General features: G+C 43.6%; 1 protein-coding gene across 1 annotated transcript in view; it reads left to right on the top strand.

The window, feature by feature from the left end:
* The window catches only part of GRIN2B (glutamate ionotropic receptor NMDA type subunit 2B), a 336,771-nt gene that overhangs the window by 152,085 nt on the left and 158,929 nt on the right, over positions 1 to 25,757 (top strand). Inside the window, exon 3 of the mRNA XM_026502383.2 lies at positions 10,824 to 11,422. Coding sequence (XP_026358168.2) covers positions 10,824 to 11,422 — 599 coding nt within the window. The remainder of the gene's footprint in view (positions 1 to 10,823; positions 11,423 to 25,757) is intronic.

Raw genomic sequence — 25,757 nt, 5'->3', positions numbered from 1 at the left:
TTGCTGAGCCATAAGGATGCCCCCGTTTTGTTAGCATGGATCGGGATTCAGCAGCCAGCTAATGTGAACCTGATAGCTTCAGGTGAATTTCTCTACTGCCAGTTCTAAAGATAATGAGACTGTGTATATAAGACTCATACTTGTCTGGGATGATTCATCCATAGGCAGAAGCCCCACCGTGAAGGATCCAGATTAGAGATTAATAAATGCTACATCTGATTATAACAGTGACTCTTTTCCAGAAAGCTCTGCGCTGCTTTCTGTTTGAAATGCCAACCATTTTCTTTTAAAGAGCTTTTTTTTTTTTTTTCCTGCTTGCATGCTCCTGTCAGAGGAAAAGTATTTAGGTGAAATGCTGTGCACTGTAGAAATGCTGGAGACCACTAAATGTGGTTTAAAAACAAATAATCAAACTTCAAAATAAGAATGGGCCATTTGTTTACTTGCCAAGTTCTTATTTGCAGGAAGGATCTCGCCAACTTTGATATCTCTCTTGAGTGAAGGCTGCTGCTTGTCCTCACTTGGCCAATCTTCCAGAGTGAAGATAAGATATTGACAGCATTTCACCTCCCCAAGACCCCAGAGAGAAGAATGGAAACACTGGTTGGGCTGAGGGTGTAGGCCACTTGGTACATTCCAGTGGGGTCCTTTTCCATTGAACTATAGGACTGTGGGAAAAGGAGGCAAAGAAGGAAAGATCTTCAGATAGGACTGCAGTGTTGACTATAGCAGTGACAAGGTGGTTTCTGGAAATGTTGGCACAGTTGGTACCACTGAGTCACAGGGCACAGGCTGGGCCAGAGGGAGTGACACTTGAGTGAGTTTGAAGCTGCATCTGCTGTGTTCTGTACCTTCTAAATCAAGTATTCCTTCTTTGTGTGGGTTAAAAAAAAAACACACAGGTTGTTTTCAAGGAATCATAGACAAGATTGGGTGGCTAGAAAAATAGTCTTAGTGTGTTTCTCTCTGTAGCAGTTGAGGAGCTGGGTACTGGTTCTAATTCACTGTGTTGTACTCTCAGTGAGACTTATATCCCCATGCCATCCAGAGCATGAGGAAAAGAAAATGAAGAGTAAGCAGTTAGGAACTCTGAACTCTTAAGGGTCCATTTTTAGTGCTAATAACCAGGAGGCATAAATGAAGCATAGCAAAAGTAAGAGTTGAATAAATCTGGAAAAGGAGAGCAATTTTCAGTATAAACTGAAGACAATCTCAAGTCAACTTGGATGCAGCCAGTCAAATACTGGACATGTTCACTCTGTTGAGGCCGTGCATACTGGAATCTGAACAGTGAGTCTAGGGAAGGTCAGAGAGCTGGGAAGACTGGGATAAACCCCACCAGGGGGCTGCCTACCACAGCATGGGGGCCAGCAAGCTCTGAGAGACCTGGTATGATTCAGATTGGTGTGGCTATACAGGGATTTGATATAATAATGTACAAAGCAGCAAACTGTTGGCACTACTAATGTGCTAATCATCTCACTGTTAAAGTCAGGAAAGGGGTGTCAGACCTCAGCTGGCATCTGCAGAAATAGGGAATAGGGGCCAGCATCAGGGATGTTGGCAGTTTTTCAGGGACTGTGTAGAAGAGTTGGAAGTTCTGAGTAGGGAACCTCATCCAAAAGTGATGGAATAAAACTCAGGACCATGAGGAAGACACTTAGTCCTTTGGATTGGACCCATGGTGAGGCTGTTAGGAAGGAAGGCTTCTTCTGGGTGGACATGTCTGTACTCAGCCAGGCTCACATCAGTTGCACCAAATTCTGGGTTTAGAGGAGCCCCATCAGCTCTAGAAGATGTTATAGGTGAGGAGAGTCCTTGGCCAGTCCCAGTTTAAAGATTGGAAGGCATGCCTGGTGGTTCAAGTTCTAAGTCCTACAATTAAGAGAGGCCAAGATAGTCAGGTGCTGACGAGCTCTTGAAGATATGTATATATATATTTAAAATGCCTGTATGCAATTTTATTTTCATTTCTAGAGCCCTTCGAAATGTGTTGCCTCTTTTAGATGGAGGAGCAAATTCGTTTGGGAGATGTGAATAAATTCAAAGCCGCGTTGATTGTGAATAGCCATACTTTTCTGATGTGAGGAAGCAGTGATCAGTTTTCCAATCCAGGGACTTAGGAATACCCATCACTGGATGTTTAGTGCAAAAAGCCTTCTCAGAAAACTTCTTTCTACCATTGGAGACAATGGCTTGTTAACCTGTGCCAAATGAGCATGGTTGGCCCAAATTCTAAATTCAGGGATGCTTTGTCTTCCTATATGGAGAAGGGACAGAAGCACAATAACTCCCTGTTTTCCAGAGATCTCTTGAAAAGACCCATGTGTATGGACATAGTCACTATGTCTAGAACGAGTGCTTTTGTTATTTTCGGCAACAAATGAGGTGCTAACACTCATCACTTGATCAAATACAAAATGCCTTTTCTATCATTCCCCTCCTGTGAGCACCTTCCCACTTCTGTACTCCCATTGGTATGTGAATGTGATGTTCTGATCAAATATGTATGAAGAGATGGGAATGTTAATTTATTTGAGACAAATGTCAACATCTTTATTCTGAAAAATGCTGCTAGTATGTCAAGTACTATCACCAGCTTGTATTTAACCCTGTCCTTTCATTAATAATCACAATTCTCTGTAAACTCTACCCCCTTGGCTCAAGTTAAGCGGAAAGACTTTGAAGGCATAGGCAGTTTGGGAGGTAGTTATTTCGTACCTAATACTTTTTTTGTTTTCCCTTGGTTATATTGTTTAGTTTTATGTTGCCTTTCTTTTTATCCTGTTAAATGCCCAGATCGATATTAGTGTTGGCTCCACACCCAGTCTGGGGCTTGAACTCACAACCCTGAGATCAAGAGTCACATGTGCCACCTGAGCCAGCCAGGTGCCCCCCACACTTGATTTTATAAATTCGCCTAAATAAATACAGTCTGATATTGATAATCTTACTGCCTAACAAATACTGCTAGTTTAATATTTACACTATTTTCTTCTCTCTCCATTTCATTTTTTCCCCAACTTTTCCTTCCCCCCACCTTCTTCCCTTGCATTCAACCACCGAACTTGATTGTTGCTGAACTTGTCAGCTTGTTCTTTTATAGAAAAGAACCTCTTAATAAAAATACAAGCCAATCCACCTGAGAGTTGTTTTGATGTGCATAATGGAGTAGGCCATAGAAAGGAATTTTAATTTAAGATGAAATGAAATAGCCTTGTTAAGATTTTGGCAGTCCTGATACCTTACAGGGGAGCACGAACACATTCTAGAAGTTCTCTTAGTACTAGCCAAGCCCTTTGCTCCCTTACTTAATTCTGTAATTCATTTGGGTATACTAGTGAGAGGAACTCTGCCTTTTTATTTTTCCCCTTTTATTTCCCCCTCTGTCTGGCTTATAATAAGCTTTCTTCTTGCTATTATGTTGTCTCTGAGTTCTGGAATGGGAAGAACCTTCTAGGCATTCTCAAAGTGAATACCGTTAGTTTGCTTCTCATCTGTGACTTACACTTAGCAATTGAAGCACATCCAAGAAGGAGACTCAGTCATGGAACAAAATGGGGCAAAATTCAAGGAGAAAGCCAAATTATCTTCTGAAAAAGCAAGTAAGAAAAAGAATGCTGGCTTCTGCAAGAGTTGTTTAGTGTACAGAATTGTTCTTAAACTACCTCAGTCTGCTTGAATTTTTGCTCCTGGGCTTTTGAAAACCCAGAGCGTTCTCCTTTGTGTGCAAAGGTTTAAAAAAGAATGGATCTGGCATTTAGCAGGCAGGAAAGATCCTGATTCTCCACCAGTGAGCTTCCGTCATGTGTCTCAGTCATGATATTTCTGAGTAATGGCAAGGCTGGAGAACATCAGGCATTTTCCCTATCTTGCAAGGCATTGCTCACAAAACTCTGACACTATTCAAAGCCACCCGCAGTAGCTAACACCGGCAGCCTTAGTCACCTGAAAAACCATAGTGTGGAATCAGAATTTCTAGTCCCCAAAGAAGGGAGTTTCTTAGAGTTAGGTGGGGAGAGAACATCCTTCCCCTATTTGGGAGAGAAGAGATTTTGTCCTCCATATTCTGCTTCTACTCTGCTTAGTGTGAAAGAAGAAAAGAAGAAATAGCTAGGAGTAGGTGGGCAGGTGGGCAACCCTCACCTCTCACCCCATCTTAGGGCAGATGGGCAACCTTCCATACTTATTTCCTAAATCTGGTGGTAGTGGAGAAAGTTTTCAGATAGTCTAGCATTTCTAGCCTTTTCTCAAACACAGATCCTCCTAAAGAACTTAATTTAGAAAGGAGAACTCATATACTCATATACTAGGAGGAGGGACTAGAAGGAAAATCAGATTTATTTAATCTGATTCTATGTTAATGTTCTAGCAGGATCCTAATCCCTATGATGTTATGAAGTGCTCAGATTTGAATAATGTAAAAGACTTTGTGATACTAGAAAAACATAATCTCAATTGGAAAGCCAACAAAGGTAAACTGGAATGGAGGATTATCTGGTTGCAACATCAGTTACTACATTTTTAAATTCAAGTAGCATCTACTGAGGCCCTGTTTCAGGTACTGAATTGTGGCAGTGAACAAACAGTGATGATCCTTGCCCTCCTGGTGTTTACACTCTAGTTGGGAAGAGGCAGTAAGTTCATAATAAACATATCAAACTACTCATGTAGTCTGTCAGATGGTGATAAATGCTAAGGCAACAAGAAAATATGGAGCAGGATAAGGGGTCAGGCAGGCGTTAGTATTCTGTTGTAGGACCAGGATTGGGCTTTGTTGAGAAGTTGAGGTTTTAGCAAAGACTTGAAACAGGTGCATGTGGATACCTGGGTAGCTGGAAGAAGATGGTTCCAGGCAGAGAAAATAGCTAGAATAAAGGTCTGGAGCAGGAGTGTGTATGTTCAAGAGAGATCAGAGTCCCTAGGCAGAGTGAGAGGATGGGAGGATGGGACCCGTGGGGCAGTGGCTGTCCAAATCAAGAGTGTTGGCATTTTCTTTTTAGTGGATTGGGAAGCCATCGAGGGTTTGGGGCAGAAAAAACATCTTATGATTTAATTTTTAAAAGGATCATCCTGCTCCTTTTTTGAGCATGGTTTGTAGGGGGTAAGGGGGCAGAGGCAGGGAGATCAGTTAGCAGGCTGTTATAGTGACTGGCTGAGGGATGTTGGTGGCTCAGACAGAGCTGGTGAAACTAGGTGGTGTTCTAGACACATTTCGAAGGTCAGCAGTCAAGAGAAAGAGAGGAGTTGGAACCAGAGGGATTGACTTGCCTTTAACTGAAATGGGAATGGCTGAGTCCAATTGTGGAAATGCTGACCATGTTTCTAAGATATCCAAGTGGACATGCAGAATAGGTAGTTAGATACATAAGTTTGAGGTTTTGGAGCAAGAAATGTGAGAAAGATTGGCATATAAATAGGATTTAAATCAGGAGATGGGATGAGATCTCTGAGGAGGTGAATGTTGATAGAAACAACATGAGGACCAAGGATTGACCCTGGGAGACTCAGCTTTAAAAGGTCAGAGGGAAGAGAAAGAACCAGCAAAGGAGACAGAGGAATAGTAGCCAGTAAGCTAGGAGGAAGGTCAAGAGAATGTGAAGCCCTGGAAACCAAGGAAAGAAAGCCTAGCTAGGAGCCAAGTGATCAGCCATGTCAAATGCTCCTCATAGGTAAAGGATGAGTGCAGGAGTGCTGACAACACCGACTCCATTTTTGGCCCTACGCCTTGCGCCCGCCTCTGACGCACAGGTGGCACCACTTGACATAACTAGTTGAGATCCTCTAGATCTCTATCTAAAGTGGCTCAGATAGAGTCACTTTAGATGACTACCCTGTGATCTCACCACCATGCTCCTCACTCCACGAAAGCTGGGAATTGAGGTCTGGATAGGGGTGGTGAATAGCTGTGTAGAGTTGTGGATCATCCGTCTGCCCATTCCTCTCAGTAACTTACTCTAAACAAAACTCTTGTGTAAATGGTATGGAACGGTTTGCTTTGTGTTTTGGCATTAAGGTGTCTTCTCAGTCTGGAGGGTACGTTAGTGACTCTAACAATGATTGCAGATGGACATTGGACTTGACAATATCAAGGTCACCTCTGCCTTTCACAAGAGGAGTTTTAGTGAAGTTAAAAGTCTGGTTGGAGTTAGTATCATATGGGAGAAGAGGAATTGGAGGAAGTGAGTATAGATGATGTTTTCAAGAAATTTGTGGCAGAGGAGTAAGGAAGGGGCCACTAGTATTTTCTGCTTCTCTGCCTGGCTCCAAGGGGGATGCCCTCACATTTTGTAAAAGAGTGATTTATCTATATCTATATCTATATCTATATCTATATCTATATCTATATCTATATATCTATATCTATATCTATATATCTATATCTATCTATATCTCTATTCAGGCAGAGCTGATTTCTGTGAGGCCAGTATGTGCCATCAGCATAGAAATTTGGAACAAAAAAAAAAAAAAGGGAATGAAATTTGAACCAGATGAGACCATCAGTTATTTCAGTAATCTCTCACCCAATAAAGGAACCTTCTTTTTTAATATTAATACAAAGCCATTTTTTTTCATATGCCACCTAGGGATCCAGAGATGAATAAGGCACAGCTCCTGCTCTTGAGAAACATGTTTTTTTAGTGGGAGGAGGGAGGCATATATGCTTCCTGTGTGATAAATATTAAGATAGAGGCACATACAAAGTATTGTAAAAGTACAGGGCAAAGAGAACTAACTTACCTGGGGAAGTTAGGAAAGATGATATGCATGAAAACCTGACACTTGAACTAGACCATAAAGGTGAGCGTGATGTTTTCCAGGCAGAGTGCTGGGGAGAATCTCTTTATCAAATAATAATCCAGCTCCTGTTCAAATGCTTACAGCAACAGAGAACTCACTACTTTATGAGTTTCATTCCATTCTAAAGAGCTATAATTGTTGCACACCTGTTTCTTCTGTTGAACCGAATAAGGACGTTTAATATTTCTACTCATTAGTCCCAGTTTTCTCCTCTGGAACTAATGGGAAGAGACTTGTCTTCCTGACTTTTAGGTCATTTCTTGTGTTTGAAAATAGATATTATGTTTTCTTTTAAGGCCATCTCTTTTCCGTTTTGAAAGAGGGAACTGAATAGTCTCATGTTGGGTTCCCTGGGAAGCAGACCCTGAGACCAAGGTGAGCATACAGGAGGTTTATTAGGGAGTGCTCTTGAGATCATCTCTATGAAAAGAAAAGATCAGGCAGAAGTGGGCAGAGGGAGAAGTAAAGAAGTGATGTAGTGTTAATGGAAGCTGTAGCCAACCCTGTGGGAAGTTCTGAAAATCGACTGACCCTTCAGAGGTATCTGGAGTCGAGGCAAGAGGACAAGGTCTTTATACTGCATGACAAGCAGTCATTCAGGGCAGTTTGTCCTGGAAAGGGGGCATGACTTTGGCCAATCAGCTGGAGAGATTCAATTCCCAGAGCGGTCTGGCAGCTAAAATCTGTTGCCAGGGGCATTATCAGCAGCTGCAGCAGTTAATTTTTTATTTCTGAAGTGGATCTGTAGGGGTTCTGGGTGATGCAGAAGAGGAACCTCACATACTGCTAACTCTATTTTGGAGACCAATAATAGAATGAAAAAGGACTCGTTTTCACTTCTTATTAGAAAGTAAATACCATGAAACACCAAAGTGATGAGGGGTTCAACGTAATGGTTCTAGACTGACGGGGTCTACTGTACAATTGTATCTTCCCTGTGTTAATTATCTCGGTCGTGGTGGCCCTTTGTACACGAATGCTTTAAAGATGCTCAAAAGGCAAGGTGAAGAAGTACATTCATGCAATAAGTGTGACTGGAAATCTTCATCAGGAGATAAAAATGTAAGTGGGGAAGCTGCAAACTGAATTATACCCCTGTCCTTCATCCTAGAAGATGACACTTCTTGTGGTGATCACGATGCAAGCTGGGTGCCTGCAAAGATGGATGCGTGGCCACCAGTCCTTTCCACTCCATGCACACACGAAGATTGCTCTTTGATTTGTGGCTTCGGCCATAATTTGCAAAGCCTGTCACTGCCTGCAACTTATAGTTAGCCCAAAGCTTTGTTGAAAAAGAGCTGTCCCATTCCCAACTGCTGTACAGCAGATTGATGTGTCAACTAAATTAATAACACTGGACCACTCATTATACTAGAAAACATTTGCCCAAGCCATAACTCTCTCTCTTGATTTCTGTTTGGCTTCATTAACCTCTTCTTAGTGCCACAGATAAAATAGCCATGTAAGGCATCCTTTATTTAATGAAGGATTGGCAAGATAAAAAGTTGAATGGGGCATCAATGGGAGAGAGGAGTCAGAAAGGATGATTGTGGAGGATGATAGGATTAGTTAGAGGAGGGTATGGAGGGGGTGAGCTGGAGCCATATTAATTTTTCTCTCTTCTTACTTTTACCTTATATTATTGGTTTTCTTCACTTAGTAGCTGGTGATTTCTTTAGGAGCCCATTTATAATTGTGAGAGGGTTTTAAGAGAAGACTAAGAGAGAAGGTGGTAGGGTTGGTATATACTAGGTTGGTTTTCTTTTAAATTAATTTTCATTAGCATGGGCTCATTTACTATGGACCCTCATGGTTTATCTCTCAGGGCCATCTCTCCCTGTGTATTTGAACCAGCTGTGGTCTCACAATAGATGGAGAGTTGTGGATATTCAAGAACCTCCTTGTGATAAGATATGTTCCCTTATTATAGAAAATGGGTTGAAGTCCTTTGTTTACAGTTGGGATTCCTTTCACCCGTAGCCTGTACATTTTAAGGTATATTTGGAAGCTTTTGTCACTTTGTTATATCCACTAGGTTTTGTGAAAACTCAGGTTGAAAAAGGGAATTTTGGGACTCCTCAAATGAAATGTTCGGAAGTAACAGGAAAATAAATAGCTTTTTCTCTAAAGCCTTTCTGGGCAGCGAGGTGTGGGGGGGGCTTCTGTCGCTGGCTTTCCCTTCCTGCTGTGGTTCTCTGTAGACCTCTGACAAGTCTTGGAATAATTAAACTTTGTTGTCCTGGAATCCCGCTATAATCCTATAACCTAAGGACAAAGCCAGTATTACCTGAAGAAATGCACTTGCGTTGTAGTAGGAGACCAGGGGCAGGTGGGTCAGGGGGCAGGGGCTGGCCGCAGTTCAGAATAAGCACACATGAAGTCCTTATTTTATTCTGAATGAATTCCCACTCCTCCCCACCCATCCTTCCTGCCCTACCCGCTCTACTTCTCTGAATTCCCTGGCCCCATGAGGCTCCTCTCTGACCGGATGTTTAAGCCAGAGGAGGGAGCTATGAAAAGCACCATTCTACCCCTAGCAGGAAGAATTGCCCTCAAATGACTAAGGATCTTCTGTTTCCTTCTGGATTGCCTGTGGGAAATGTGAAAAGTTCAAGCCATATGAAGTAATCATCGCTCTGGCAGAGCCAAGGGGCTGGCAGCTTTTGTTGCTGAATCAGGGTCTCTGGATACCAGCTGGATATTTCCCAACCTGTATTTTTTCCAATAGTGGGTGCCCCCCAAATACTCAGCAATTTCTCAGATGTACAAGAATATCTTCCTGAACTAAGAAATCACTATATAATTTTGTTTAAAAGCCTGGTCTCTCATGACTGTACTTTGAAGCTCTAGTCTGGGGGATAGAAAAGAACTGCCCCTTTTAGAAAGACACGGTTTTGTTCGCCTGGATTGTTCTAAAATGGAGATAAGCCATTGGATAAAAGATAGGGGCACTGACAAGAAAAGAGATGCCATTACCCAGGAGGAAGTCAGGGGAAAATGGATTGAGAACGAAGGACAAGGCCGAGAGGGTCTTCATCTCGCTGTTTCAGACTCTTCTAGCTGGAAGGTAGAGATAAAATGCAGGGCTTGACATCTCAGAACAGCAGGTGAAATACAGCTTAAAATGGGAGAAATTTAAAAATGGCTTCTCCCTCAAAGGAGGGAGAAAAACAAGATTCTCAGAATTGACAGAGGTTATGTGTATAATACACAGGTCAGACTGAGACCTGTGGCATTAGACAGGTAAGAGGAAGAATAATCTATGTGCTGCTCTGAAATAAACCTTAATCATACATGAGCTTGAATCCAAGTCCGTCTGATTGTAGCTTAGATACAATTTTTGTTTGCGCCTTACTCTAACTTGCATATCTCATTATCACAGCGGAAGACGAAAAACTCAATGTGTTATTAATTCAACATTTATCTCTTTATAGAAAATAGACTGACCTACTCCCATGTGCTTCTCCTTGATATCCATACCTGAGTACCACCCACCTGCTAGGCCAGTGTGCTTATACCACCTCCGTCCATAGGTTTAAGGCTAGATGGGTGGCATTTCCATTTATTCACTCGGAGTGATATATATCCACAGTTGTGATAAGTTCAGAAGGCTCAAAAAATAAAAAGCCTGTGTATCCCTGGAACTCATTTGACAGTGAAACCTGACCTGAACTGATGTGAGGCCATTTAGAGTCTTTATCCCCCTTAATGCAACTCTTTCTGTTTCACAATAGAAATATTAACATATTTGATTGTAGGGATCTGCCCTGTGCTCCAAAGATTTCAGACAATGCGAATATAGATCTATGTTGATTTTTTTCCCCCTAGAATCTAGGAGGTAGTTTTAGGAAGAAAGGTATTAGAAATGCTTGCAACTCAAACATCCCATTTAAAAAGGCATGTGAAAAAGTAAATAATGAACACAATCCTTTCTATACAATTGATTCAAACTTTCCCTTACCATCTTTGTTTTTTTTCTTTTCTTTCTTTCTTTTTTTTTTTTTACCTTTTTACTATTCTAGGATGAATCCTCCATGTTCTTCCAGTTTGGCCCATCAATTGAACAGCAAGCTTCTGTAATGCTCAATATCATGGAAGAGTACGACTGGTACATCTTTTCTATCGTCACCACCTACTTCCCTGGCTACCAGGACTTTGTAAACAAGATTCGCAGCACCATCGAGAACAGCTTCGTGGGCTGGGAGTTAGAGGAAGTCCTCCTGCTGGACATGTCCCTGGATGATGGAGATTCTAAGATCCAGAACCAGCTCAAGAAACTTCAAAGCCCCATCATTCTTCTTTATTGTACTAAGGAAGAAGCCACCTACATCTTTGAAGTCGCTAACTCCGTAGGGCTAACTGGCTACGGCTACACATGGATTGTGCCTAGCCTGGTGGCAGGGGATACGGACACAGTGCCCTCAGAGTTCCCCACCGGGCTCATCTCTGTGTCCTATGATGAATGGGACTATGGCCTCCCTGCCAGAGTGAGGGATGGAATTGCCATAATCACCACTGCTGCTTCCGACATGCTGTCCGAACACAGCTTCATCCCTGAGCCCAAGAGCAGTTGTTACAACACCCATGAGAAGAGAATCTACCAGTCCAACATGCTAAACAGGTGAGTGTGGGACGGAGGGCACACTGATGGCAGAGGTGAGGGGATGGCCTTCAGGACTGGGGTTGGAGGTTTGGAAGGGCTGGGAAGAGCAGTTCAAGATGTCAGGTTGAAGGCCGGCCGCTGGGATGGCAGTTGTTGGTGATGGTGGGAGTATTTCAGATCCAAAGCTTGCTGTGCTGGGTTCCCGTTCTAAGAACTACACAACAGCTCCCACTTACTGATCACTTACTATGCACTAGGTGCTACTCAAGCATTTTGCAGGTCTGACCTCATGTAACCCTCAAAGCAATGCTCTACTAGGCAGGTGTTCAGAGTTGCTTCCATTTTATCTCAAGAAGATTAGGTGTGTAGGTATAAACTGTCCAGAGTCAGTATCCAAGGAAGAGGCTCAGTCTGGAGTTGTGGCCAGGCCTCTGCGGGCCCCACATACTTGACCACCATAAAAGACACAATGGGCATAGACATGAGGGAGGACCTAACCTGTCCCTTTACTTAGAACCGCTGCTGTAGAGGGAGGGAATGGAGAATAGGTTACATGGGTCTGAAGGCACATGAAGAGGGTCCTTCCCTTGGTTTTTGTCTCCTTTGCCTCTCTCTGCCTTTTAAGTATGGCGTGCTGCCATAGAGACAGCCTATCTAGTTGCTCTTAGTCTGATTTCTTCAGGAGGAAGAAGATATGGGTGGAGTTCTGCTCCCCTGACCTAACCTCATAATCCAGCCATGACTCCAGCGTATCCTCTCGTGGGCGTTATGTGACTGTGTAGGGCAGAAGATTCTCTACGAGGCTTCTGTGGTTCTGTGATTTGTAGAAAACTGCTGCATATGAACACTGTAAAAATTCAGACGATGCAGAAGACCAGAAAGAAAAGAAAAAAATGGCCTTAAATCCAGGGAACCAGAGATGGTCATTGTGGAAATAATTAGTGAACATCTTTCTAGCTATTTCCCAATGGGTGTATACCTATATGCATATATATCTATACTTTTACATATATGGAAACATAACTATACATGCTGTTCAATAACCTGACTTTCTTTGACTTGACAATATGTTTTGGGCCTTCCATTTTAAATTCATTATGAATTCTATCTGACAAATAGAAAGCTATGCAGAAAGCACATACTCCAGTACCATCCAGCTTAAATAAAATATTAAAGTGTACTCTGGGGAGGTTGAAATACAATTAGTGGAGGTTGAAGGTGTACCTACTTATACTTGTTTACCCTCTGGAAGGAAGTTGGACTGAAGCCTCTCGGCTAAACTCTTAATTCAGAGTTGCAACTAAACCTACTTTTTTTTTTTTAAGTTTTATTTATTTTAGAGAGAATGAGTGAGTGTGAGTGGAGGAGGGGCAGAGGAAAAGAGAGAGAGAATCCTCAAGCCTACTCCCTGCCAAGTGCAGAGCCCTGTGCGGGGCTCGATCCCGGGATCCTGAGATCATGACCTGAGCTGAAATCAAGAGTTGGACGCTACCCAGGTGCCCCCTAAAGCTCCTTTTAATGTAGCCCTATCTGTGATCCAATCCTAATATTATTCCACCTTGAACTCTGCTTTCTGCCATGCCTAGTTATCACTGCTTGTTTGGTACAGTCTTGTTTTCTTCCTCCCTCTCTAGTCATTCTATCTCAAAGTCCTTGGCATGTTCGTCTGCCTTTAGACTTCTCTTAAATATTGATGCTTCTCAGGGTTTTGTCCTAGACCCCCTCTTTTGTCCTCCATTGCCAGGGCTACAACTGACATCTGTCAGTTCCCCCAAATTGACCTCTGGCTGAAACCTTTCCTGGGAGCCCCAATCTGTATCGCCAGCTGTGACTGGATAGGCTCCTTTGGATGCCACAGGGCCTTAGAACACACCATATCTGAAGCTGAACTGCTTTCTCTCCCATTCCCCTCCCACCCTCTTCCGGGCAAATCAGTACCACCTGTAAAGGCTACATCCTATTACCCATTGCCTCAAGTAAAAATCGCCTGGGTGTCCTTGCTTTCACACCCCCGCCATCTCCTAGCTGACCTTCTCCTAGTGCCATTTCCCACGGATTTCCTCTGGAGTGTGCCCACTGGCTGCATCCATCCCCAGGGCGCTGTGTCCCTTGTCAGCTCTTCTTACCTGCATTGCTGCAGGGCCTTGTAAATATCTTCTGGCTCCCCGTACTGCTTCCTTCCAATCTACATTGCAGCCAGAGTGATCTAAAATGAAAATGTGATTTCATCACTCTCGCACTTAATGCCTTTCAGCGGCTTTTCATTGCTCTTGTAATGAAGTTCCATCTCCTTGATGTGGTTTATCAAGTCTTCCACTGCCTAGGCCCGCCCATCTTTCCAAAACTGTCTCCTGCCACACTCTCCCTCAAACACTGTATTCTTGCAGTGCTGAACCTGCTTTAGTTCTTTGAAAATACCCTATTCTTTCTCTCTTCTAGCTCTTTTCTCTGCCTTGAATATATTTCCCAGGAGCCCCTTCCCACCAGGAGGTAAATGCAGATGCTCCTTCACCTGCCTCCTTTCCATTCCTCAGGCTTCGGTCCCGGCCTCACTTCCACTGAGAAAACTTTCCTGGACCCTTGACTAATGGGACCCTGTTATGTGCTTTCGCTGCATCTTAGGCTTTCCCAGTAAAGCCACTCTTGAGACAGTTCTAATACTGTGCTTTGTTATCACTTGTCCCTGTAAGTTCTGGGAAAGCAGTGACCTCTCTGTCCTACTTATTTCCATGTCCCTCCCTCTTAATGCTCTGTGTGGCAAAGGGAAGACAGACACCCAGAGTGAATGAATGACCTCCTCCAAGAGGCTGAGCTGCCCAGTGCATTTACCTGCCCTGCAGGAGCTTTCTTGTTCTGTTCCTCTTCGCAAGATAATAGAGATTTCCTTGAAAAACTTAACTATTTATTTGGTTCTGTACTTTCAGGTTTTCTCCTGTGGTCTTTAGTGTTAAATTATAATCTGATGCAGATTACTCTACCAAATACTGGTTCATTAAAACGAAGACTAACCAAAATGTCTGCCAAACAATGCGAGGAAATCAAATGAGTGTTAAAGTCTATCAGTTTTGGTCCAGGAATGCCTACTTTTACCCTAAAACTTTATCCAGGTAAACCGTCATCTGTAGATATTCTCATTTGCCATTTGGCTTACTTTCCAATGGAATGCTCACGTTCTCCCTGAAGCCTGGTCTCTGACCACTATACCTTTAAAACTGCAGTTGGTTCTAACTTTTGTGACCCTGTCTTGTGGCCACTCAGAAAGGGATTGTTCTCAGACCTTATTGTCAAGACGGCCACGAATACCCAGCGCCATCTTTGCCAGTGTAGCAGTCCTAAAAAGAACAGGGATTACCCAGTCCCGATGATTTATAGATTCCTTGAGTACCAGGGTAGAGCGGAGAGTCCACCTTGATTCCCCATGTGTAGTGCACAAGAAGTGTTTTCATACTTATCAAAGCACTTTTCCATGAAGGGCTTTCCTCGGTGAACTTTCTCTTCTGCCCCAGTTCTCTGATATTGTTTTGGGGGGTTCTGTATCTAACTGCCCGCGAGACCTCTTCTCTTGGCTGTCTCTGCTGTCTGTATACCAGCATCCCTCACGCGCCCCCATCTCTTCCTCCTCTCAAGTGCAGCTACTCAGGGCTCTTGAATCCAATCTCTAGCCTCTCTTGAGAATATTTTAATATCCTTTTCTATCAAGGCCCAGAAAGGATTGGGGTTGACTAACAGGGACTATAAGGAGCTAGCCTCGAAGTCGGAGCTATTAACCATGTGGCACAGCACTCAGAATCATCCGCGGAATTCAATTAGGCACACTCAGTCCCAGCTCCTCTTATCCTGGACTGAAATCGGCCTCCCCCCCACCCCCTTCAAGAGCTCTGGTCTCACTAGGGTCACTGTTTTAAATAACAAACCAAGCAGCCACACCATTTAGCCACAGCAGGAGATCTTTGCAAATAAAATTGTTGAAAACGGTTGGTTGTTTTATGAGGATGACTTTTTCTTTGGCCTGCTGCTCATGTCTCTGCAGTGGCAGCAGGAAGGCTTCTCAGGAGGTATCCAGGACTGACCCAGCCCCAGGTGACACCAGAAATGTAGAGGCAGGAAGCTCTTTCTCTCTCGCCTTCTGGAAACCCAGGAACCTTAACAGGCTTCTCCGGAAGCATTAAGGGGGAGGTAAACCTCCCATTTATACCTGACCAAACTGTGCCTTTGTTTCTGGGGAGGGAGGTTCCAAAGTCTAGACTTAGGGAACAGGGATTGGGGACTCTATGTGATCACTGAATCCCAAAGAGAGACACACATTTGAAGGGATTCAGTTATTAGTTACCAAAGGAAGTTTGTTGTTGTTGTTGTTGTTGTTGTTTTTAAATGACGTATAAGCGTTCTCAGAGAGGATCCTGGAAATAAACATTATTTATCAGGTATCAATCCAAATTCCTTACTGATAACTTCTTAGTTCCTTGAAGCTTAGCCGGCCAGGTATGATTTCAGTGACTATCTCCAGATAGGCTCTAGGTTGCTGGACAAAACTGGCAAGGTTGCAAGAAAAATACAAAACCTAGTTAAATTGGAATTTCAGATAAACAATAGCTAGTTCTCTTAGCATCAATCTGTCCCAAATATTGCATGGGACATACTGATATTAAAAGATAACTTGTTTATCTGAAATTCAGATTTAACAGGGCAACCGTTTTGTTTTTGTTAAATGTGACAACCCTATTTTGTACACTAGTAAGAATTAATTTTCTGTTGGAACTTTGTAGCATTCATTTATGCCTTATTAGTAAATGTAGTCCAGTGCCCCATACTGTTGCCCGAGACATGCTGAGATAGAGTTTTATTCCAACTGGGAACTTTATTTGATTGAAAGAGTTGAATAATTTCTTCTGTCATGTGTTCTCTAAGTGAAGGATCTTCTTAGTTCCTGAGAAAAGTCTTAACGTTTTGGTACCAGATGATCTGAAAGTGTTTAGAAAGTGATTAGGACAGTCGTCTCAACCTGTCTTTATTCCCCTGAGCTAGAGAAGAATTGTTAGCTATTAGTAGGCACATGTCTGTATTTTTCCTTTATCACTTCCCCAGGGGAGTAGTTAATGGTTATTTTCCTTTTCAATGTGCGCCAGTACTCTGCTAGTCTGTTTCTGTCACTCAGGTGATGGCGCACTGGCCACTGACCTCCAGGCTCGCTGTCTGTCGTGAACACCAACCCAGTGCTCCCAACTTTGGGGAAAAAAACAGATGCTCTTTGAGATGGCTGCATCTCAAGAGGCCAAACCTCTTATGAATCTTGCCTAGTTATTTCCCCCTGGTGTCCTCAGTGTTCCTACTCAACATTTGTTTTGCAGCTTCCTTCCTCATAAAAATTGCTGTCTCAAAGGCCAGAATCCTCATCTTGGCCTGGCATTTGAGAGGTGAGGATAGCTGATGTGAAGAAAGGTGCTCTGTTAGGCTTCTCCTAGAAGAGCTGTGATGAACTCCATCCTCCTCTAACCTTGAGGCAGACTCCCTAGCCTCAGACCCATTGTAGTAGCTGGATTATTCCCACGGGATGCCCACTTGACTCTCCTGGCCTGAAAAGTGCTGAGAGGTTAAGAAATAAACGAGAATTTGAGTCCATTCATTTTTAGACCCCACGAGCAAGAGCTGCTTGGTCATTACCCATCTTTTCGTTATTAAATGTTCATGGGGTGCCACGCATAGGCAGATTTCTGGGAAGGCAAATATGTATTATAGGTTCACTTAACATAATTTACATGTGAATAGCCAAAAGGTTTGGTGAAAGCTTAGTTATAAGTGGGCTATTGGGCATAGTGGACCTTCACCTGACTAAAGAAATCCATGGAGTCTAAGGAAAGCTGCATTTTCATATGAAATCCGTAGTACAACAAGACACACCTGTGTGTGTAGAGAGGGACGTTATCTGCTCAGTGGTGTAGGACATACAAATTGGGGGGAAAATAACTCAGGAATTTAATAACCGTCCTGAAAGATCTTTCAGTGCTTTCACTGTCCGTGGAAAAATGACTCAACTAAGGGTTATTCAGACACTTCTGTTTTCTTCTCCTCTTCCACATTCTCCTATCGCATGTATAGTCATTTCAGTAAGTGAACTTAGCTTCCTTCTCTTAAATCCAAACCTGTGAAGAGCATTTGCAAATGTTTAGCACTGAGACCGCTATGTGATTCTTTCCACAATCACTACCTAATTCTGTGGCTGACTTGTAAAAATTCAAACACACCTGTGACATCATTGGTGTTTCTTTCCTCTTTCGTCTCTTCTGTTTTCTTCCTCCTCCTCTTCCTCCCTGCTCTTCTACTTCTTCTTCCTCCTTCTTAAAAAAAAAAAAATGTTTAGGGGCGCCTGGGTAGCGCAGTCCTTAAGCGTCTGCCTTCGGCTCAGGGCATGATCCCGGCGTTCCGGGATCGAGTCCCACATCGGGCTCCTCCACTGGGAGCCTGCTTCTTCCTCTCCCACTCCCCCAGCTTGTGTTCCCTCTCTCGCTGGCTGTCTTTCTGTCACATAAATAAATAAAATCTTTAAAAAAAAAAATGTTTACAGTTCGAGGAGAAGGCAGGAGATAAAGGAGTGAATGGGAGAAGACTTCCATTTCATGGGGGGACCAGTTTGAGGTGGGAAAGGGTGCACATCTGTGCTGGGAGCAAAGACACAGGTGGTCCGTTGTCTGTGGGAAGGAACAAGATGGTCTCAAAGAGGACAGAAGCAAGAGCGGAGGATGGCCGTGGCTCGCAGTGGAGTTCAGCAGATTCTGCCTCAGCAAGGACACGGTCCGTGGTAATGGTAAGCGTTCAGAAGAGAGCCATAAAGTCTATGCTGAGAAGCAGCCAGGCCGTGGAGGTTAGGAAGTCCAGCATTGGTTGTCATTCTGAGTACGTACTGCACACCAGACATCGTGCGGTCACCCACCCAAGATGATCTTTGCAAAAATCCTGACCCATGCACGTGTCTCTGGGAGACGCTCCTGATCGCTCCATTAGCAGGACAAGTTGTATGCCCACCCTCTCCCTCCCAAGAGCTCGCTGCCCCCATCTCTTGCTTCATTTTTCTTGGTAGCCCTTACCTGACCTACCATATACATTTTATTCTTTAGGATTTTTGTTGTCTTACTCCTCTTAATTGAATTCAGACTTCATGAGAGCAGGACTTTTTTTTTTTTTTTTAACCTCTGTGTTCCTGGCACAGTGCCTGATACATTATAGGCACTTGATAAATATTTGCAGATAAAAGCACGAATGAAGATGGGAATCACTGCCCCCATTTTATGTTTTTAAGAGACTTGCGGTGCAGGGCCCCCCAGCTTCCGCAGTGTGATGTCAGGGTCTGGCCTGGCTCTGCCTCGGACGTCTGGTCTCAGCCCTCACTCTGCTGTGCATTAACCGTACTTAAAGAACCCTCCTGTCCCTGAAAATAAAAATCAGAAGAGTCCTTGGCTAAGGGTCTATCCAACCCTTTCAATACATGTACTCTCAAGGAAGAGATGGTAGGATTATGAGTGATTTTACAAACGTGAGATCAGAGTCTCAGGGCGGTCACTGACCTGTTAGAGGTTGGGGGTGGGGGCAGCATCCAGGTGTCCTGATGGCAGGAGCGGCACTCTTCAGAGAGTGTGTTCCCTGCTTGACCGTGTCCTCAGAAGGGCTGGCCTGCAGCCAGGCCTGTTGTGTTAACCTTTGCCCTGGTCTGGCTCTAGCCCCATGATTCTTGCTCCCTTGGTTCTTACCCAGACAAGGGTGCAAATTCACAGTTAATGGGAATTGAAGCTGGCGTTATTTAGGGATTGAGTGGGAGTCATTTCTCCATCTGCTCTCTCTTCCCACCAGAGAATAAAGGCTGGCTGGGTGGAGGTAAGGATGGAGGCGAGTTGCCAGAAAGCTAGAGTGCTGTCATTTATGGTTACAGACATGGGCTGGAAGCCTGAGTGAAGGCTGGACCGTAGCCGGCCAAGGTCAGCCTCACATGAGCATCTTGAGAGCAGAGAGAGTTCTGTGGCTTTGGCATCTAATAAGACCTCGCACATCTCAAACATATAATGGTTTGAGCCTTTCTCTTGTTTCCTCTCCAGTGGAGCTGTTAGGAATACATAGGCGATCATCTCCTGGAAAGAGTTCTCCAGGACCTGATGTGGCTGATAAGGATTTGGAAGCATGACTGACCTTCAGCAGACGGAGGGGTCTGAGCCCGCACTGCAGACAGGGCCAGGTGGAGAAGCCGGGAGTAGGCTGGCAGCAGGTGCTGGGGCAGAGGAACCTTCCCTCAACTTTTTCAGGGTTTTACCAGTGGCTCCTTCTCTTCCGGGAGGGCCTGGCGGGGTTAGCATGCCCAGACTGGCACCAGTCCCCAAGCTGGGCCGGCTGGTCACACATGAAGGAGCTGCTGCTGACAGATTAGAGCTCCCCGCTGCTGAAATCTGTTCCCCCTTGTCTGGCTTCCAGCAGCAGCAGCCGGCCGGGGGCTGCCTGCTGCCTCCCTCGCTGCTCGGGCTTTCTCTTCTCCTCATTCATCACTGCTCCGCTCCACCCCCCACCTTTCTTTCTTTCCTCCTTTCCATCTCTTTCTCGATGGGATTGTTCTGTTCATTGATCTTTGGCCGTCTCTCTCGTCTCACCCTCTTTCATTTAAAAGCCTTCATGTCTTTCCTGCCTTTAGCTTCCAGTGTTCACAGATGACCATACGTAGAATTCTTGCATGCACGTGCATATATTCAAGCACACGTGTATGTGTTTCACATCCACAGAGCACATATTTCTGTGTGTACATTTACATCTGTCCAGTGGAGTCATGTGTTAAACAAGCTAGATAGAAACAATTTTGCATATTAAATTCCCCAGTTCCTCTTACCACTGAGACTGTTTAGTTGATCACCTGAGAAGGGTTGTCTGTGGGCTAGAAGTTGGGAGAACTCCTTTCACATGGCTTGCCTGGAGTTAGTTCTGTGAATATCAACTAGGTATTTCCTTCCAGTCTTAATTCCATTTTTAATGTCACGATGAGTGTAAGGATGGTTGCTGAGTATCCCTAGCACATTCATTGTTTGGGAAAAGGAGGCAGACTCAGGAGTCAAGTAGTTCTAAATACTTTTAAGAAACCCATAAATGTCGTCTTTCAAAGGACAGATTTTTCCTGACAAAGCAACAGAAAAAGCCATGGAAGCCACACTGTGACAATATTATATTCATGCAAAACAGTGCTTTTCACAGTTCCCTGGAAGAGATCACAGAAGGAGTCCAGATGAGGATATGTGTCAAAATACATTTAGTGTTTGACACAATGGCTGATGACCACAAACCTCAAGTTCATAATCCTGCTAATAATGAGGATAATAAACATGACCATTTTCATACAGAGACTTTTCATATATGTCATCGCACTGAATCATCACTACGGACACGTGAGGGTTTCTTGGATCCGCTGCTTAGATTACCTGTGGTTATCAATGGAGAAAGCTCAGATACTTACTTTTCATTTTCCCAGTGGCATTTCCAGAAACTCTTCACCCACTGTTTTTTTTCTCCTCCTTATGAATAGTGACTTTAGGCAAAAAATAACACAACAGAAAGTCGTTATAAGTAGTTTATCATTACATAGATTTTAATTTGCCACAGTTCTCTCATTATTGACTAGAGAAAAAGCCGTGTGTGTGTGTGTGTGTGTGTGTGTGTGTGTGTGTGTGTGTGTGATAGACTATGACTTAAAATAGTGATCCCACAGGCTACCCAGGGTCATTATTCTCATTGTTCTGTTATCACACTGCACGTGTGCTCATGCATAGACTCACCTCTGTTACCTGGGAGAGGAGAGGTGATATATGCAACAACCTGATGTATCTAGAGCATAACCCAGAATCACAAAGAAAGCAGAAAAGGGCTTTGGACTAAAATCACTGGTACAAATTGTTGTCCTAATGTAAATGTGGTTTATTTTAACTTACAGTTTATTTACTCTAATGTTATGTGCCCCTAAGAAGCTTGTGGGGCAATTGTGTTAGAAATGGCCTGAAGTGTCAGTACCCCAGTTTAAAGAGGGTGCATAAACACAATTAAGCAGCCTGTCCGGAGCTGGTATGGTAGCTGCATGATTGTCAAGACCCAGATTCCTACTGGCTTTCTATTTTTTTGTTTATAGGATGTGAACTTCATCCCCATGCCCAGTATGGCTGCCGAACTCCAGTTTCAAGCAGCAGATTAAAGTTAGGAAGGAGGCTGAGCTCTTCCAAGGAGGTCACCCAGAAGTTGAATCCTTTGCTTATAGCCCACAGTCAGATATCAGTCAGTGGTCACAGCTAGCTGCAAGGGAGGCAGACAAGTTTAGTTTTTGACCTGGGCAGTAAGATGCCCAGTTAAAAATTGAAGTTCTGTTAACTAGGGAGAAGGTCAAGGACCCATCTTTGGTAGGCGACCTGTAGTGTCAGAGACCAGATGATGACAGCTTAGAAATGATGAACATGGTGCGGATCAGGCAGGCCAGCTGACAGCGTTAAGAACTAACCAACAGAATGGTAAGGTGCCTAAAGTATTAGAAAAACCCAGCAGAAGACCTTGAAAGGAGCACTTGTCTAAGACCATCTGGGGCAAACTGCCCTATACTCCCCAGGAAGCACATACCCCCTTTAAAACATCCCTGTATAAAGAATAGCATAGTCATTGTTAGGTCATTATTAAGAGCTTAAATTATATTGATTATCTTTGGTTTAAGAAGTCAGAGAACTCTATAATACCTTTCTAAAATTTTCCATTTAAAAGGCTTCCTATAATCAAGAAAAAGCTTGGTACTTAAAAATACTAAGCTTCAGCAATTTAGAAAATTTACTTTACAAAAGGTTATTGAGTGAATACTATATGCCAAGTGCTTTAGAAGGCCTCACTGAATCTTAAAAGCACTGTATGGAGGCATTATTACTTCCATTTTTCAGAGAAAGAAACTGAGATCCCAAAAGGTTAAGTCACTTGCTTACTTTGCTTGGGTTTCAAACCCAAGGCTGTATGGATTCCAGGTGTACTTTGTCCCACGTTGTCCATCTGAGGGTCCATTCTGAGGGCCACCTCACTGCTGAGCAGACAGAATCAGTTAGACAGGACTGGGACACACATGAACACATCGTTAACCTGAGGCTCGGGGTGGTTTTGTAGTAACATGTTTCCATTCTTGGCCTCTGCGGAATTCCTGTCCTGACGCCACGATAAATCCAGAATTAGTCTGGGAACAGCATCCGGTGCACACACACTAGGGACGTCCCAGTCTGAGCCTTATTCCTCTCCCTGTCCCGAAGCGGGTCGCAGCTCTGTTTACTGGCCTTGCTATGATCTTGCTCATCCCTGCCTTTTCTGATTGGAAAGGATGATGATTTTTTTTCTTATTCCTGTATATTCCAAAGTCCTATTTAGGCCACATCTGGGACAACAAGAACTTGTAGTCTTTGTGGACCTGAGAGTCCTTGGAACGAAAGTGGGAGCAGGCTTTCTGTTCTAAAATCAGCCGAAACTCCTGGAGGTGACAGACCCATTGGAAATCCTGTCAAGGGCGTGTAATAAAACAAAACAAGACCTTGGCCTCTGTCATGATTTACAAATGTCCTCCAGGGCCACTATTCATTTTTGACAGGTGGGATAAGTTCGGATTTGTTTAGGGCTGAAACTTGGCCAGCGTTGGATAAAGTTCAAATGATGCTATCAGGAGTAAAAGAAATGTGATGTGTGGGGGCCCCTCGTCTGTGCCTCACACGATTACATCCACTGATAGTTGACTTAGTGACACATTCACGAGGTGTGTTCACTCCCTCTTACATACTGAATCCTGTGCTAGATGGTGGGTATGCAGACCATATACATCTTCCATTTCGTTGGCCTCATGAGGAGTGGGACGTCCAGAGAAAGTTCTTTTAATTAGCTGACCAGGACCTATTTTTCTTGTAACACAACATGATTTGCCTAATAAGCTAGCAGAACAAGCCTAAGAAACGAAGATCAGAATTTCAGAATATCATGGTTAAAAGTATCAGAATTTTCCCTGTACTTCTGGACACGAGGCCGTAAAGGATCCCTTTCTTTTTTTCTTAAGATTTTATTTAAGATTTTATTTTAATAAATAAAAATTTTATTTTAATAAAAAAAGATTTTATTTTAATAAATAAAAATTTTATTTTAATAAATAAAAAAATAAATAAGATTTATTCAAATTATTTATTTGAGAGAAAGCATGAGCAGGGGGAGGAGCAGAGGGAGCTGACTTCCCAGTGAGCAAGGAGCCTGGTGCAGGGCTCGATCCCAGGACCCTGGGATCATGACCTGAGCTGAAGGCAAACACCCAACTGACTGAGCCACCCAGGCGCCCTAAGGATCCCTTCTGATAGAGAACAGATAATGGAGTTAGGGAGGAGAAAAGAACCATTTTAATAGAGTGGATCTAGTTTAATTCTTATTGTCACAGATGATTAGCCGTCTGCAAACTCAGAACTTCCAAAGAAGAATCTTTTGGAATATACCAGAGTCCCCTTCCCCACAGGTACACACACGCACTTTGAGTGCTTGCTCACCTACAAGTTTAAAAATAGGAACCCCAGTGTTGCCATGACTCCCAGTGCTGCTGAGCAGCCTTTCTCTCCCTTTGCTTGCTTTCAGAATATCGGTTAGCAAGGATCTGGCTCAGAGCGGCCTCTAGCGTCTCAATCCTCAGGGAAGTGCTTCCTTCCGGCATCATTCAGCCCAGTTCCCAAATTAACCCACACTAGACAAGTTGAACATTTGTGTGTTCTGAAACATCCTCCCTGTGGTCAGCTCTTTGCAGAATCATTCTTACCGGCGACGAGTAGCAAACCATTTGGCACCTACCGTGTGCTCAGAACTGTGGGGTACAGTCCAGTAGTTCACCATCTTGTAGGAGAACCAAGATCTGCGTCCCACACACCCTTAGCAGCAGCAGGGAAGCTGGGTGGGAGAGGTGGTGATGACAAGTGAGGTAATTCAAACAAAGTATATTTGCTCTGAACATCAGAAGTTAACATTTTCCTTTTTCAGATAAAGGAGCCTTCTAAAATTTATCACTGATTCAACAAGCTCAGGGAAGTGCTAATGTGCTGACTTGCTCCCATGCCGTCTTCAGTTCCCTGTGTTTTGAGTTCCCTGTGTAAGTGCATCTCAGTCCTCGCCGTGTGGTTAGAATTTCCTGGGGAGCTCTCAAGGCCCCACCCTGCAAAATTCTGATTTAGTTTGGATGGGAAGGGAGTAGGGGTCTGGGAACAAACATCTAGTCAAAGCTCCTAAGTTGATTCTGAAGGGCAGCTAGGGTTACGAATGGCTGTTCTCAATTTTGCTGTCCTTTTTGTGGCCCCAATGCCAGAATGGGGTGAAAGGCAATGACAGTTTTGCATAAATTTGAACTTGGTGCTAATGAAAGCATCCTTTCTTTGATTCTTTCCTGATGATCAGTCTAAAAATTGGGATTCCCTATTAGTGCTGTGAAATTCAAGTTTTGGAAAGGATAGAGGATGTGGACATCTCATCAGGGATGATCCTCTTGCAGGTGGTCATGATTTCCTGGTACGGTTTTTGGTTCTTTTGCTGATGCTCCACGTGTCATTTTATGCAGAAAGGTGAGTTCCCGTCAGTAAAGCCAGCAGCATGAGCATCGAAACAAATCTGACTTTAAATGGTGTCCCAATTCTTCTGTACATAGATTGATTACAAACCCCAAAGAAATAGAACTTTAAAGCTTCGAATTTGATGTCTGCTGGTCTTGAGAAATTTATGCTTTGCTAAATTTTGGAGTGTACAAGTGGTTTTGAAATGAAAGTTATTAGCACTAGAAAATGATGTTCTTTGTATTACTGTGCTGTTATTACATTTAATGGAATTGCTCCCTAAAGTGCCACAGAATGAAATCAAAGGGAAAACAGTTTAGAATGAGGAAGACACAGAATGAGGGCCAAGGTGAGAAAGGAAATGGTGGGCTGCCCCAGTCTCCCAACCCTTCCCTGGAGTCTGGGAGAGCCCTCCTTCAGGGGGACCAATTGAATCGGGCTTGATAATGGTCTGGCAGGGGGTTGCAGGTGGTTTCATAATGTGTGGCATTATTGGGGTTCTGACTGCTGTGAACAAGCAAGAGAGGGAGGCCACAGCATAGCTTTGGAATTATATTAAGGAGGGATGTAATTTAGTATAATAGAGCAATGCCATCTTACTAAAGACTGCATGGCATAAGAGACTTCACGTTTGTCCAAAGAAATAAGAAAAAGAAGAGAAATAACGCCTGTTGTTGTTAAAGCCCTTTGTGATTTGTAAGAGAGAACCATGACAGAGTCTCCAGACACGCTTACCAAGTAGGCAATGATTAGGTGAC

The sequence above is a fragment of the Ursus arctos genome, unplaced genomic scaffold, assembly GCF_023065955.2.
Source record: "Ursus arctos isolate Adak ecotype North America unplaced genomic scaffold, UrsArc2.0 scaffold_26, whole genome shotgun sequence".
In the NCBI taxonomy this organism is placed as follows: domain Eukaryota; kingdom Metazoa; phylum Chordata; class Mammalia; order Carnivora; family Ursidae; genus Ursus; species Ursus arctos.
This window is presented reverse-complemented; position numbering and strand designations above follow the sequence as displayed.